Raw genomic sequence first — 13,635 nt, 5'->3', positions numbered from 1 at the left:
ATCTGCACTGCTCCCTTTTAGGACCAGGAAGTAAGGCAAGGTTTCCATGCCCACAGCATCGCATGCTAATACTGACAGCATTGTTTGGAGACTTGGTTTGCTATCTCTGCCCTCCAGTATTTTGTTCTGCAGCAGACTTTGGTCTATGACTTAGAGAGAGGCCAGGATCTTCCATTCTCGTTTGTAGGAGACTGGCTTTCCTGTCTTTCCAGGCCATATGCAGCCTTTGCATCCCAGGTTTAGGGTATGCGCAAGTCACAACTGGAATGAACCTTGAGTCCATCCCCTTTGCAGCTCAACCTTTCCTTTATTTGGCAATGCTTAACATGCTTTGACTTTTGGCTACTTAGACTGTGACTATTTGACACCCAGCAAAAGATGTCTAGTGGTTTATTTTTAAGTGAACTACAAACCTTGATGACTAAACAGATGGATGTATACTAACAAGCCTCTTGGCCAAAAATTTTTATGAAACCCAACCATGCCAAAGCCACATTTCAGCAATAACAGCTGAAATAAGATCTAACTTGCTTGTTGTGAGTATTGGCTTAGATTTGTTTGATTTCCCCTGATATTAACTAATGCTTTTATAGAAGAGGGATGCTACCTATTTTTTTTTAAATTGCAAACACATGACAAAACAAAGTTCAGAACATATTTAAAATGAAAGCTGACATATTTATACATTGCTATTAGCTTTTGGCAGGTCTAAGACACAGACATTCAGAAATCATGGTTTAGTGGAGCTACTACTGAGTGTGGCTGAACACAAGTCCTTAAAATAGCTTCAGGGCTTACAGGTCTGGGGCGAGGGGTGGAGAGGTAGGGGTGTGGCAGGGGAGGGGCCAGGGACTGCCAAAGCACAGCCCATGTATTCTTGAGTTGTTCATTGTCACCATGGAGTAATTCTGGACAAATCCAATTAAGAACACAGATCAATGGCTGAATTTCTTAATAGCAGATTAGTTTAAATATACAAGGATTGCTCTGTCCATTTTATTCTGCTGTGGTATTGGACTCCATTTGTAAGTTCAATCCACTCCATTACAATGTCTTTCATATGAATCCTTTGGGGGATATGCAGCCTTTGATTCACAGTCTGCAGTACAAATACCCTGATATATCATTTATTTGCTATTAAGTATTTAATTATTATGCTTTTAAAATTCAGTGTCTTTAAACCAAGTTTGTAATTAGCATTGCTTGGAGCAGTTCAGAGCATTGTGTTTCTGTTTTCCTCCTCCACCTCCTCTTCTCCCTCCAGTCTCTGTTCCTAGAGCAAGCTTCCAGGGGTGGGAACTTAGGCTCTTCTGGCATGCAGCATCTCAATGAGGAGGTTATTATAGGGCACATCCCTATCCACGTGCTTGTAGTACAGGTAGTTTTCTACCTGCTTGCTGATTGCCCGGATCTCTGGTAACCGAAGCAGTAGCTGTCCAAAGTTCTTAGTCTGTTGTGGGTGGCTGCAAACTGTGTAGTCCAGCAGGGCAGGGTTCACCTGCCCTTAGACACCTTCCACCAGCTGGAAGTTCTCAAGATTCTTGACATCTGAGCTGAACAGCACCAGGAACTTCAGACACACAAACTCTTACTAATCGAACTGGAGGGAATGGAGTCTCCCCACGAGTTCCTGTGCGAGACTCGGGAGGTTGCTGAACGCGACTTCGGTGTTTGAGATGATGGTGGAGTAGTCCACACGTTCTCCAGTAACCAGGAAGGTTGTCCCTTCCTTCCCACGCGCCTCCTGCAGGTAGATGAGATCGAAGATCAAGAGCTCACTCCAGCCGTTCTGAAGCAGCTTCATTTGGTCATCAGCCTTCAGTTCCCTGAAGAAGATACTACTACTAGCTCACTCAACAATGGAGAACAGGGTCTGGTCTGTCATTTTGCACAAAAGCCCAAATGTGCTCAGCTTTTCCTGCTTGTTTCGGTTACTCTGCTCTTGCCGTAGGTAAGCCATGATCTTCGCTTGAAGTTGAGGCTCATCTGGTTCACATTTCAAAAGTTCCAGTATCAGGTGTGGGATGCTGGCCGGGGAGTTTGTCTGGTAACCATCCATGGAGGAGTAGCCCATGACTGACTCAAGCGAGCTGGAGTAGGGGTCTGGGTACTCAGACTTGATGGCCCGACTAGGAAAGTGACCATAGGGTTGGTAACCATGCAGGCTGCCTTGAGGTGGCATTGTCACGCTAATGGGAGATGTGACAAAGGGACTTCTGTCATAGTCTGTCGGAGGCAAGGCTACAGGGCTCAGAGGTAGGCCTTTGGAGGCAGAATGAATGTTCTGAATTGCAGAGGCCTGAGGACATTGTTTGGATCACCTGAGGCATGGCTTCCAGTTTAAGTCCATTGGCTCGAATGAGGGCTTTCTTCTGGTGCTTCAAGGTCCTGTCTCTCTTGTACATTGGCCCAAATTTATTTCTGCCTCCTCGCATGTGATCAGCTTTTACGGCTTCCAGCATCATTCCAACATTGATACTTTTTTTTTTTTTTTTTGAATCAACAGTAAGGACATCATTTTCTCTGCGTTTTGTCCATTTGGCAGTTCTGGGTCTTTATGTACATGTACCTTTTTTGGTTCTAGACAGTTCACTTAAAAAAAAACTCTTGAGGCTTTTGCAGGTGAAGAGACCATAACGACGGCCAGATACTTTATTGCCACACATAGGACATGGCTCTTCAAGACCTTCATCACAGGAATAATTCACCATTTTAGATTGAGACACTTGCATGTTTTCTGGCATCTGCCTCTGTTCCCCAAGCGATCAGAACAGTCCTGGGGCTCCTGTCTCTACTTTGGGTAGCATGACAAGGTGGCTGTGCTCGGGAATTGGGTGTTGGTGTCATCAGAAGGCCAGCAAGCATGTTCCCCCTCACCCCCAGTTGTTCCTCAAGTTTGGGGGAGGGGTGGTCTCTGATCCTGGTGCAGACACTTTCTGGCCCTACCTATCTATGTGTGCTGAATTAGCTGTGCAGAATTAGATGATACTACATATCATCTAACTTTGGAGCTGGGGAAGAGTCCTAGATTTTTGTTTTAAAGAATTCTTCCCCTGAAGGGACACAACCTTGTTTGTGTCTTTTAAGAGGTCTGCTCTTGTTTTGAAAACCCTCCCATTTGCTGGCTTTGGTCAGCAGTAGAGAGGTGGATGGTCTCAGAGAAAAGTGCAGCATCCCCTGGGAGCTTATTCGTGGCTTCCTTGGCCTTATTCATTTTCTAGTGTAGTTTGATCTCTTACTTTTTTTTTTTAAGTATATATTACTTTGCTCAGAGCAGCATGGTAGTGTTTGTGTTATAGGATAAATTGAGGAGGAGGCAGGATTTGGAGCCCTAGGAGTTCTGGTTCTGTGTATCTTATATTATTCACCTGTAGGCCTTTTCACAAAATATTGCTGAATATTAATCTCTCTTTAAGAGATTGAAATGTTTGTGAGTCTTGCCAGCTTTGGTAGGGTCCAGGTAATGAGACACACCAGCCCTAGACAATCAGGAATATCGTTCTACCTCCCCACACAACCTTGAAATCAAAGACACAAGGCGACCTGGCATAGGATCTGCATAGCTTTTCTCCAGGGCACATTGGTACAGAACAACAGGAAGGGCTGCTCCTCGGTGCAGAAAAGCAGCCCTGCTCCAGCCCACGTCACCCTCCTAGCCTTCACCCAGGTGCCACAGGCCACTTGAGTGCCACTTGCTTCTTGTAGGAGTTGCAATGCTGTGTTCACTGTCTGCTTTGAAGGGTTTCTGGCAGCCAGTGACCAGAAAGATATCTAGCTCCCCTCTGAGGTAGCTGTTCATCTCAGAGATGAGGCAAAAATGAGGCATTCACTTGCCACTCTAACGATCATCTCCACATCCATGATAACGCTATGTTCCCATGCTTGCTGTTGCCCCTTTGTCTTATGAGCGGTTATATTTCATAAATGCATATTTACTTATTGGTATTTTCAAAGTCACCTTCTGAGGAATATTGCTAAAAGAACCTTTTTATTTATTTTTTAAAATTCTGTCAACTTTCACTTTCATGAGTGAATTCCTTTATAATTTGGGCTTTTTTTGATGTTCATTTGCCCATCTGCTTATCTAATACAATCTCCTGAATAAGGATGCCCAGGCTCCGATTTTCTTCAGCACTGCCCATCCTGGCTCTTGCTCCCATGGCTAAGAAGCTGCACCTTCAACTCACAGCTGAATATTAATCTCTATTAATTAAGTCGAGTGGCTTAATATTCTAAGTGGACAGATTTTAAAGGGTTTATTTCTGTGCATTATTTCTAGCTTTGCTGTATTAATGTTGAAGAAGGTTTAGAGCTTGTTAAATTCCTTGTGACCCAAATTGTGGGTACTTTTATGGATGCTCCTGGGTGCTAAATAAGAATATGTCTTTTTTCCATTCATTGAGGTCAGATCTATGGATGACACCTCTTGTCATCTACCTCTAGTGCTCTTTAGATGCTCTTTACCTGTGGCAAACTATGACTGTTTTTATTTTTTAGAAAGATTTGTTTATTTCATGTATGTGAGTATACTGTTGTTGTTTTCAGACACACCAGAAGGGGGCATCGGATCCCCATTACAGATGGTTGTGAGCCACCATGTGGTTGCTAGGAATTGAACTCAGGACCTCTGGAAGAGCAGTTAGCACTCTTAATCACTGAGCCGTCTCTCCAGCCCCCAAACTATGACTTTTTATAAACTGTATATCTAGTCAGTCCGTTATGGGTTTATCTTCTCCTTGTGTTCTATTACTATACGTATTTCCAATCAATATATTGTTAAGCTTATATTGTTTGCAATTAGTAAATGTAATATGTATTATAGATTAGATAATATAGTAGTTAATATATAATTATATATAAATATAATTATAGTGAACATATTAATTATATATCATAGGTAATACATAAAATATAGCATATACATATATATTACATATGATATGATATGCTATATATTATACATTATATTTTATATCACACATTATCTTGTGTATTACATAATTATTAATGTGTTAATTAGAATTAATTATATTAATATATTATTGTAGTATATTATTATATATCATATATTGCATATTATGCATTATTATATGTTATATATTACATGTTATATATTATTGGTTTATTAAACTTTTTGTTGGTATCAAGTACCTGAAAATTAATTTTGTGTGTGGTGCATCACAGCCCATGTGTGGTGGTCAAAGTGCAACTTCAGGAGTCGGTTCTCCCTTCTGGTCTGCGGGCCCTGGTGGATTGAACTTAGCTTGTCAGTCTTGGCCGTCTTGGCAGCAAGCACCTTTAGTCACTGAGTTATGTTGCTGATGGTAAAGCTTGATTTTTAGTGGAAAATTTTAAGAAGATTAATTTTTAGTATCTTGTTTGTATTGTCTTTCTTCTTCCCTTTTACTTCATTCTCCTTCCCCCCTCCCGCTCCCCATATTTAGTGCCACAGTTACCCTTCCTTTTGATAAACTGTTGTTGTTTCCCCTGTCCAGTTTTTGATCTAGTGGTTTGCTTTCGGGCAGTGCTCAGAATCTGACCTTGTGTTTGTCAGAGAAGCACCGCGCACTTAGCTCCATACGCACTCTCCTTCCATGCCTTGACACGTACACATTCAATTTCTACGCAGCTAGTTGCTGACTTTCAATATTTAACACACACGTTTACATCCCTTTGCCCCTAGTCACACAGATGAGTCACACAGGAACTCTCAGCAGCTGGGATGCCACGTGGCTTATGTCCTATCTGTTAATGTACTGCACTGTATTTCCTGGTTGGCATATGAGGAATGCCACATGGTCATTCCAGGTTTCAATCCCTCCTGCAAGAGCTGAATGATGTTTTTTAACATACTGTTCAATTAAGTCTGCTGGCATTCTGTTGAGGATTTTTGTTATTTATGTTAACTAGGGATATAGTGTCTTTGTACAGCTAGCCTCAAAAAACACAACCAAAATAAAACCAGCTTTGAAGGATTTCCCCTTCTTAAGTGTGTTACAGTTTTTGTACTTTGGAAACCTTGAAGATTTTTTTTTAATTGTTAGCATTTTAAAAAGTCATAAACAGTTTTAGATATTTGTAGATAAAGCTGGAAAAAGGTCTTGTCTTATAACCCAAACTAGCTTTGAACTCATGACCCTCCTGCCTTGGCCTTCTGAGTTCTAAGGGTATAGGCAGGAGCCATCCCCCCTGAGGGTTAAAGATTTTCCTGTTAACCTGTTCTGCACTCAGTAGGCTATTTCAATTAGAAGGATAAGTCTTTTTTTGAAATTTTCTTTGATCAGCTTGTTGTTTTATTCTCTTCATTTCTTTTGCTCTTGTCTGGAATGTCTATCACCCAGTAGGACTTTTCTATCTCCATTCTCTCTGTCTTAATCTTTATTTCATAATTTATATATTTCATCGTACTTCAGTTATATAGTAACCCCGCTGATCTTTCATCAGTTCATTTTTAGCTGTATCCTTTCTGCTATACATCTCATCTATTTAAAAATATTTTAGAGAGGAGATAAAAAAATTTAACCGTTGTATTTTTTCTTCCTTCTTTGCTCTGTTTAGCAATGGCTGCGACCATTGTTTCTTCTAATGTGACAGAAGCGTTAACGATGCGAATTGCATTCAATTTCACATCTTTTGGGTCTGCTCCCTCCCTTCTTCCTGTGTGTTCATTTGTTTGTAATTTAAGAGTGACACAGATACCCCTCATCTCTGATGTTCCTCAGAGTTTGGGATTATTGTCATTTGTTCTTTGAATAAAGTTTTTAGTACGGAAGCTCCCTGGGGATCACAGATCGCGGGCAAGCTGTGGTGAGGGGTCTGGTGGGTGGCTTCTCTCAGAGGGACAGCTCTGCTGGGACTTTCCTACCTCAAAGCCCTGGGGTGCGAAGGCAAATGCTGTTGACCATAGCAGAGCTTCCCCAGAATGTAAGTCCCAGGGGATCAGTTCACCTAGTGTTCAGGTCTCTCCTGTCCCTTGAGTCTGTTGACAGTCAGGCTGGAGATGCTCCTGGCTGCTGCCTCACCCTCTGTGGTCTCAAACTGTCTGAAAGTGCTCGTCTCAAGTCTCACCCTTTTGGATCTGAACCCCATCTACCTTCCTCCATTTAGAAGTTCCTCACCACTTCCGGTTCACCTGGAGCCCTCTCTCACCCTTCTCTTTTCCATTCTCAGCAGCATCAGAGGTTTGCTCTTTGAAAAGACACTTGCTGACATTAGGAACTTGAGAAAAGAGGGAGAGACCAGCCCGGTGGCCAGTCTGAGGTCTGTGACCATCTCCTGTATTTAAGTGTGGCATAAGCTTGCCATTGTGAAATGTCAGCTCACACTAGATAGCTTTGTGTTCTGAGGCCATGTGATCTGGGAGGCAGTGACGCCAAGCTGATATTTAGAACACCGTCATTTTGATAACTGGACTTTGATTGGGCGTGGGACCAGGTCCTGTAGGAGATGGTTGGAGGCGGCATCACCTGGCAGCCTTTTTTCCCCATACGCTCTGGAAAAGGACCTCAAGGACCTGGCAAGCACTTCTTTTGGAGAGAAGAGACATTGTTCCACCTACCAGCCTAGGACTAGATGGAGCTTACAGTGTGACTCCATGCAAAACAGGAAGGAGACAAGAAGATGGAAGCAAATAAGTAGATCATGGTGAACCAAGAGAGAGAGATGGCTATATAAGAGACAGACTCAGGTCCATCCTACGTGCCAGGTAAGACGCTAAGCCTCAGAGCTCTTGGTGTTTAATCTTTGGCTCTCTAATGGCTGGGGCAGAGGATTCTCAGATGTGTGTGGTACCTTGTGGCTGCATGTGGAAAGTTGGTGTAAATGGTAATGAGACTTCCTGGCCAGGAGGGAGAAGAGGCCGTTCTTTTCCTGATCCCTTGGTTCTCTCTCCTTGGGCTACCATCCTGTAAGTGTGCCTGTGTGCACCTATGTCATCAAGATCCATCTGAACAGCAGTAGCCCTGTGTGTATGTGTGTGTGTGTGTTTGTGTGTGTGCACATGTGTATGCACCTATGTCATCAAGACCCACCTGAACAGCAGTAGCCCTGTGTGTATGTGTGTGTGTGTATGTGTGTATGTGTGTGTGTATGTGTGTGTGTGCACGTGTGCATGCACCTACGTCATCTGAGACCCACCTGAACAGCAGTAGCCTTGTGTACGTGTGTGTGTGTGTGTGTGTGTGTGCACGTGTGCATGCACCTACATCATCTGAGACCCACCTGAACAGCAGTAACACAGCCTGGGGGAACGTCTGGAAGTTGTTGTTCCGATTGATCTCTGTGGTGTCATTCAGGGCAATCTTCCCAAACACCTGAAGAAAGAGGAAGTGAGGGACCCGAGAAGGACAGCACGCACCGCTCCAGCCACTGTCTAACAGTAACTCTGGGACTATCTGGCCAATCAGTCTCCGATGTGACCTAGCAGACACCTGCTAGTCCACGATCCCTGGACCCCGGCTCCAGCATGGACAACTTTGGGAGGAAACCTGCCTTCAGCTGTCACTCAGGAAATGTCCCTCCGCCCAGGGGAAGCTGGGGTTGGGGTGGTAAGTGAATGCTGAGATCAGGATACTCAATGTAGGACCAGGGCCCACTGCCTTTCAGCCTTTGCATTTCTGAGAACTCAAATGCACAGTGATTCTTGGATTTTGCAGTGATCCGGAATGGGTGTTCCAGAGCTTGGACAAGCTTGCCTTATTGCTGACATCAGAGGCCTGCCTGTGTTATTCCCTGCTCTCTGATGTCAAGGTCGCCCCTTTTGTCTTTTAAAGCACAAACGCACCCTACCCCCTGCCCTACAGAACTTTTAGGGATTTTATATAGGGAGCTGCCAAGGGAAGATACAAGCATGGCTGTGGAGGTGCTGCCTTATAGAACCTGGAAAGACTCAGCGGGAGTCTTGAAGGCTGGAGGAACTCTGGCTGAGGGAACAGAGAGGGCAGCGGGCCCCTGGGAAGGGGGCTCCTGAAAAGGACTGGAGTGCCTTCTCTTCTCTCCCCACCTCAAATCATGCACATCCATCAAAGCAGGGGATGCTGGTGGGACACACCCGCTTCCTGCCACCTCTCAGATGAGGTTGTTCTCTCCTGAAGCCCACTGCTTAATTCATGAGTGTTTCCATTGCAGAACCCAAGCCTGGTTCTGTAAGATGGGAGGAATCCCTGTGTTGTCTCTTGCCCATGGCTTATACCACATCCTACTGGGGGGGAAGTTGCAGCGCTTTGAGTGTTGAGTGACAGGCAGGAACACAAGTCAGGAGAGAGGGAGGAAAGGATGAAGGCTATGGTTCTGGGGGCTGGGAGGGAACCAAGGAAGCAGAGTTTCTCATACCTGCATCCCAATCACTGCATAGATAAAGAACAGCATCACAATCAAAAGAGCCACATAGGGCAGGGCCTAGAAGGAAGCAAAGAGAGGCTATGAGACCCAGCAGTACAGCCAGCAGGATCCTTTCCCAGAAAGCATCGCATTTCCCTGGTCCATGGCAGTCTTAGTCTGCTGCTTTTTTGACTAGGGAGGACTAAGCACCAAGGAGAGAACCTGAGAGGTGGGCTCTGGCTTTCCAATTCAGGAATCTGTCTGTCTTGTATGTATGCATGTATGTATGTATGTATATGCATGTATATGTATGTGTATGTACACACGTATATCTATCATCCATCCATCTATCCACCTGTCTTTTGGGGATGGAGCTGAGGGCCTCTTCCACTGAGCCCTGGTCCTAGTCCACAGGGTTTCTTTTTTGGTTTTAAAAGCAGGCTGCAGAGTAATGGAGGCAGCCCCATACTGTTTATTGCGAACAACCAAGGAGCAGTCCTCCTCAGACTACAGTTAGATATTTGCACAAAGAAGGGAGGGGAAGGGATGGAAGTTACACAACAGGATGACCGGAGTCACCAGGGAAAAGTGGAGAGGAGGCAGCTTACATCCCATCTCTATCCAATTACTTCCCCAGAAGTGAGCAGTCAGCGCTATTGCCATGAAAACATCTAATGAGGAGAAATGCATCTTGTTTCCCCACTTTCTAGCTCTAGCGCTCAGATGTATTACTTAACATCTCTGGACTTGCTTCCTGATCTGAATATGAGAAACGGTAACGCTAACTCAGCAGGGGGTGTGGCATTTAAATGGTTTGAGGCTTGTGAAACACAACGCAACAGCCTACACATGATTTGGATCGACATATTTTAGTCCCCCTTAGACAGAGCTATGGCCACTTCAGAGGAGGTGCTGTGTGGCTTGTGCGATCCTGGGCACCTGGCCTTCTAGCTTAGGAATTATGCTGCTCATATACCACTAGATGGCACTGAGAGATCACAACATTTTTTAGTGTAAGGTGGGTTCCCTGATCAAGTCCCATTCTTCAAGGTCACCCCAGCCACTTCCCATTATAAAGAAATGTTGGGGTGTCTCAGGGGCCTCTACCAGGATCAGTCTACTGTCTTGATCCCATTAGGGCCAAGGATTCAAATCCTTAGAAACTCCCTTCACCTTGACCTGCGAAGGGGGGGTGGGGCGCAGGCTCTCATTAGGGGTCGAGGGCCAGCAGGGTAGGCCATGACTAGAAGAACAGTGGCTCTGTGTGCAGCTGGGCTGGACCTCGAGGTGGCACCTGTGGATGGCACTGCCCACAGAGCTAAGAGTTTGGAAGGGGCAGCAAGCAGGGCAGGCAAGGAACCACAACACACCCACAGTCGTCTGGGTACAATCACACCCTTGAGCCCTGGATGGGGGCAGGCTCCATGTCCTAGCTAAGCTTGTGCTGTCCAGGGCAGGGGACACAAAGCCCTAGGTTCAGGGTCTGAGGCAGTCTAAGAGTGGATGTGTGGGGGAGAAGCTGGCTTTCATGGTATCCCGGAAGGACAGTGGGTAATTTCTACAATCCTTTCCCAAGAGTCCAAGTATCCTAACAGCTTGGCTTCTCACGAGCTTTCCACTTACAAAGCACTCCTCAGAACTGGCCTTACAATTCTCCTTTTCCGGTAAGTTCTGTGGAATGTGTTGAGCCCTGAATTTTGGAATCTCAGGTTTACTCTCATCCCCTCTCTCTTCCAAACAAGGAAATCCAAGTGCTATCACACATTCACATAGCCATTTAGAACAGAAGGAGAGCCAATCCTGGGCCCTGTAGACTGGGCTGGAGCTGTTTCTTTCCTGGTCTGCCCCTGTAGGGGAGCCTTAGGCAAAGTGACATTGGAACGCTGGGCTGCTCTAAGTCCTGGGAGCAGCAGAGGTTGTCTCACTCCCAGCTTTATGAGGGGAAGGGTGCATGGTTACCTGGAAGGACTTGATGAAGGTCCACAGCAGGGTTCGGATGCCTTCCCCGCGGCTCAGCAGCTTCACCAGGCGCATGACCCGGAAGAGGCGGAAGAAGGTGATGGAGATGCGGGAGTTCTCCTCTGCACTCTAGAACCCGTTGGCAATAGGGGGTGCAGTTAACACAGCAAGAAGGTGGGGCAGGAAGGGATCCTCTGAGAAACAGCCATTGGTTGAAAGGAGGCAGGCCAGGGTGGGGCCAGCTGCACTAGACTCTTTCTTTAGGCCCGACTCTCTGTTTGTGAGGTGGGAGGCCAACACCTTTCTTCCTAGGTCAGCAGCCCATCCTTAAGGACTATGCTATGTCACAGCCCTGAGTCCATGACTTTGTTTTTCCTATCCTCGTCTTTCCCATAATTCCAAGTTCTTCACATATTATAAGCTTTGGAATCTGAGCCCAGAGAGCTACTGCCCCAGGGGCTCCTGCCGTCCTGTGTTGGGAGAAAGCAACCCAGAAGTTCTTATCTTCTCAGTTCTGCCTTGTGGGTGGAACTTGGCTCTGTCAGGAGGGTAGATGGTGGTGACATCCCACACAGCTGTCTGACATTGCCTCTGAGCATGCATGCCCTGGCCATTCAAGTCTCACTTCTCTCAGTCTCCACTTTCTATTTTCCAGGGACCTGGCCCAAATGGCTGCTGGGAAATGGTGGTAGTGGCTTCTGTATTATAAGGGGAGGGCCACAGTCCCAGACTTCATTACAGTCTCTGGAATGGCTGCCCTCTCGTAGCCTCAGAGGCTGTGACCTTCCCTAGAGGTCCACAGTCTGGAGACCTGGGGATGCCCCCAGGACAAGGCAGGAAAAGGATCTGCACTGAGTCCCAGGAAAGGCTGAGTCTGGTACGTGACTACTGTGGAATGCCACGCAGGGTATCTGCTGTGTGATCATGGATAGAGAAAAAGAGATGGAGGCAGCAATGAGGCATGGGGAGCTGAGGAGGGGTTAGAATTTCTGGGCTGCTTAGAGTCTAGGGCCAAAGGTTCATGACTGGTGTCTTAGTCTGAAGGAGCTTGCGGGTACAGACACAGGCCTGGCCAGATCTCTGGGGCACAAGTAACATTGCTCCCATGCCTGAGAACAAGAACTGATTATATCCTAGTCCTCCCCCACCCCCGCTCACGTGAGCAACTGACTGTGTTCCAAAGCCCTGCGAGCTGGTCAGAGCCCTTATGCCTTCCCTGAAGCTAGTGCAGCCTACCCAGCCCTGCTGGGAGCAACACCAGGAGAGAAAGGACCCTAGGAATTCCTGTTATGGCTCCCATCCCAGGCACCCCTTGAAGGAGGGGGTCTTAAGACTTTTGCTCTCCCATCCTGTTCCATCTCTTTAGCTTGTCCTCTTACTATGCTTGACAGTGTTTCTAGATCAGGCCTCCCTCATAGCACTGTGCCTCTCCGTACCCTGAACTATTCCTTAGTACTAAAGCCTGAGGCTCCACAAGCCCTTTCAGTTCTTCTATGGCCTTCTGGTCCATCCCTGAGGTCTATCTGGAGGGGTATAAGTAACGAACTTTAGGAAAATGCAAGGGGCAACAGGTTGGAGTGGCGACATATCCAACCTCCATGTTAATTATCCCCACCCCCAGAGGAGGCAGGATACTTTGGGACAGATTTTCCAAATCAGCCCCACACTTCATATTGGATGGGCTCTGAAGAAACCAAGCCATAGGGTCCTAGTTTTCAGACAATGGTCAGAACATTTCTTATATTTTAAAACTGGAATCACCCCAATTGCCATTAAGACACTAGCGCTGCCAGGCAGTGGACAGACTCACAGGTGTCAGCAATGTGCTGGTCCTCCGCACGATGTCTTTGGCTCCTATAACCACTGCATCCATTTGGCTCCTCTAAGTTCTATTTTCTGTCCTTAGAAAGAAGCTTGTTCCTCAGAGCAGCATACAGGGAGCTCAGAGGTTTTACTATCTGTCAGTTCTGCCATGTTTAAGAAAGGAAAAAAAAGCCCCACCCAAACCCACCCACCAGAAAACAAAAAACAAGCTTAAGTGGGGCTTTCATTTGTGGGTGCAAACCCTTTGTAAAGCTGGTGCCACTGGAACACCTAGGCCTGATGAGTTAAGAAACCAAACCCCCAAAATTTCCTAGGCAGCTTTTTGGCCGGGGTGGGCTGCTATGGAGACCACCACTACATCTCTCAATCTAGCTGTCAGGGGCTTGGGGAATCATTAGCCTTGTTTGAAAGCCGTGATGTACCTCTTAGGGGAAGCCATTCCAAGGAGACTTCAAGGTCGTGTGGTGAGGCACGGCTACCACTCAGCCAAAAGAAATGGACATTCCTCAACCAGGGCTGGTTTGGATAGTTTGT

General features: G+C 46.1%; 1 protein-coding gene and 1 pseudogene across 15 annotated transcripts in view; both read right to left on the bottom strand.

Annotated features, from left to right (window-relative positions):
* Cacna1c (calcium voltage-gated channel subunit alpha1 C) overlaps positions 1-13,635 on the bottom strand; it is a 623,917-nt gene that overhangs the window by 29,258 nt on the left and 581,024 nt on the right. For all 15 annotated transcript variants that reach the window (XM_085840086.1, XM_085840073.1, XM_085840074.1 and 12 more), the window contains 3 exons: positions 11,278-11,406; positions 9,331-9,396; positions 8,221-8,312 (listed from right to left, as the gene is read on the bottom strand). In XM_085840086.1, the coding sequence (XP_085696212.1) occupies positions 8,221-8,312; positions 9,331-9,396; positions 11,278-11,406 (287 nt within the window). The remainder of the gene's footprint in view (positions 1-8,220; positions 8,313-9,330; positions 9,397-11,277; positions 11,407-13,635) is intronic.
* Positions 963-3,106, bottom strand: LOC147003842 (nuclear receptor subfamily 5 group A member 2 pseudogene; annotated as a pseudogene).

The sequence above is a fragment of the Mus caroli genome, unplaced genomic scaffold, assembly GCF_978045245.1.
Source record: "Mus caroli unplaced genomic scaffold, Mus_caroli_1 scaffold_7, whole genome shotgun sequence".
Classification (NCBI taxonomy): Eukaryota; Metazoa; Chordata; class Mammalia; order Rodentia; family Muridae; genus Mus; species Mus caroli.
This window is presented reverse-complemented; position numbering and strand designations above follow the sequence as displayed.